This window comes from Alexandromys fortis, unplaced genomic scaffold (assembly GCF_014885135.2).
Source record: "Alexandromys fortis isolate MF-2015 unplaced genomic scaffold, M_Fortis_MF-2015_v1.1 scaffold_25, whole genome shotgun sequence".
NCBI classification, from domain to species: Eukaryota; Metazoa; Chordata; class Mammalia; order Rodentia; family Cricetidae; genus Alexandromys; species Alexandromys fortis.
The window spans coordinates 15,301,167-15,302,745 of NW_026067904.1; the positions used below are offsets into that span (position 1 = coordinate 15,301,167).

The 1,579-nt window shown below is 35.1% G+C and overlaps 1 protein-coding gene across 1 annotated transcript; it reads left to right on the forward strand.

Moving 5' to 3' along the window:
* Positions 1-978: 978 nt before the first annotated feature.
* LOC126497063 (chromobox protein homolog 3-like) lies at positions 979-1,575 on the forward strand (the record flags this gene model as incomplete). The annotated part of the gene is made up of 1 exon (XM_050134849.1): positions 979-1,575. A coding segment is annotated over exon 1 (516 nt), but the record flags the coding sequence as incomplete, so codon positions are not given.
* Positions 1,576-1,579: the final 4 nt, after the last annotated feature.

The following is a 1,579-nucleotide window of genomic DNA, read 5'->3' on the forward strand; positions in this document are numbered from 1 at the left end:
ATAATTGAGCAATTATTCTGCAACATAAACAAATGCAACACATCCTTACATAGCTGAAGAAATGTCATACATCTTTGCATAACTAATCAAATATTTCTCAACACTAATTACTCAACACAAATAAAAATGTGAAATGTTGAATACAAATTTTCAATAATTGTGTTACAGAATTACAGTTTTTTTAAGCTTGTCAATCTGCTTCTTTGTACCTCCTATAATTCTCTTATATGTTTTTATAAAGACAATACTAAAGCACTCCGCCCCCATTCCTTTATTGTCCTGTATGCAGAGCTTCTGTAGGTTTTAATCAATGGAATACTAGATTATAAAAGATAAGAAAAAAAATGTCATGGATGAGTATTGGCAATATTGTATTATACTTGATAATTGATTAAAATTCAATTTGTAATGATCAATTATTTGTCTACTTCCTTTGATGATCCATTATTCAATTGTTGAAAGTTTATGGTGCAGATATTTCCTTTCTTTGTTCATCTAGGGGAAGGTAGTTGGGTCTTCCCATTAATCCAATTTGATCTGAAATACCTGTGCATTTGAGGTTCTCCTTCCTTGGCCCCCCCTGAGTGGCACATACAGTAAGACTTTTCTTTTTGATCAAATAAACTAAAGGATAGATTGATTTCTTTTACAATAAGGCATTATTTTAGTTATCAAGAATGGAGCTAAATTCTCTGCCTTCATATATCTTTAGTGAAGGAAAGCAAGAAATAAAATAAATAATAACAGGCAATGATAATAAACTAAATTGATGATGTGATAAAGAATGTGGAGAAGGCATGCTTTAGACTTCATGATCACAAAGGGTCTTTCTTAGTCATAAGGCTGAAGATAACATTTAGAATTATGAATGGAGGCAGTCATGTTGAATTAGATGTACAAAAATCTACAGGACAGTTTAAGATCGTTCACAATCTTTCAGCCCAGTTTGTTAAAGAACAAAATTATGCTTGTGGATCCGCGGCCCGGAGCATCCGAGCGGTGAAGTCGGTGGCTTGCTTTCTTATCTTCTCTTCAAGTCTTCGATTTTTTTAAAAAAAAATGGCCTCCAATAAAACTACATTGCAAAAAATGGGAAAGAAACAGAATGGAAAGAGTAAAAAAGTTGAAGAGGCAGAGCCTGAAGAATTTGTGGTAGAAAAAGTACTGGACCGGCGTGTAGTGAATGGGAAGGTGGAGTATTTCCTCAAGTGGAAGGGGTTCACAGATGCTGATAATACTTGGGAACCAGAAGAAAATTTAGATTGTCCAGAATTAATTGAAGCATTTCTTAATTCTCAAAAAGCTGGTAAAGAAAAAGATGGTACAAAAAGGAAATCTTTATCTGACAGTGAATCTGATGATAGCAAATCGAAGAAGAAAAGAGATGCTGCCGACAAACCAAGGGGTTTTGCCAGAGGTCTTGATCCTGAACGAATAATTGGTGCCACAGACAGCAGTGGAGAATTAATGTTTCTTATGAAATGGAAGGACTCAGATGAGGCGGACTTGGTGCTGGCAAAGGAGGCGAATATGAAGTGTCCTCAGATTGTCATCGCCTTTTATGAGGAAAGGCTGACTT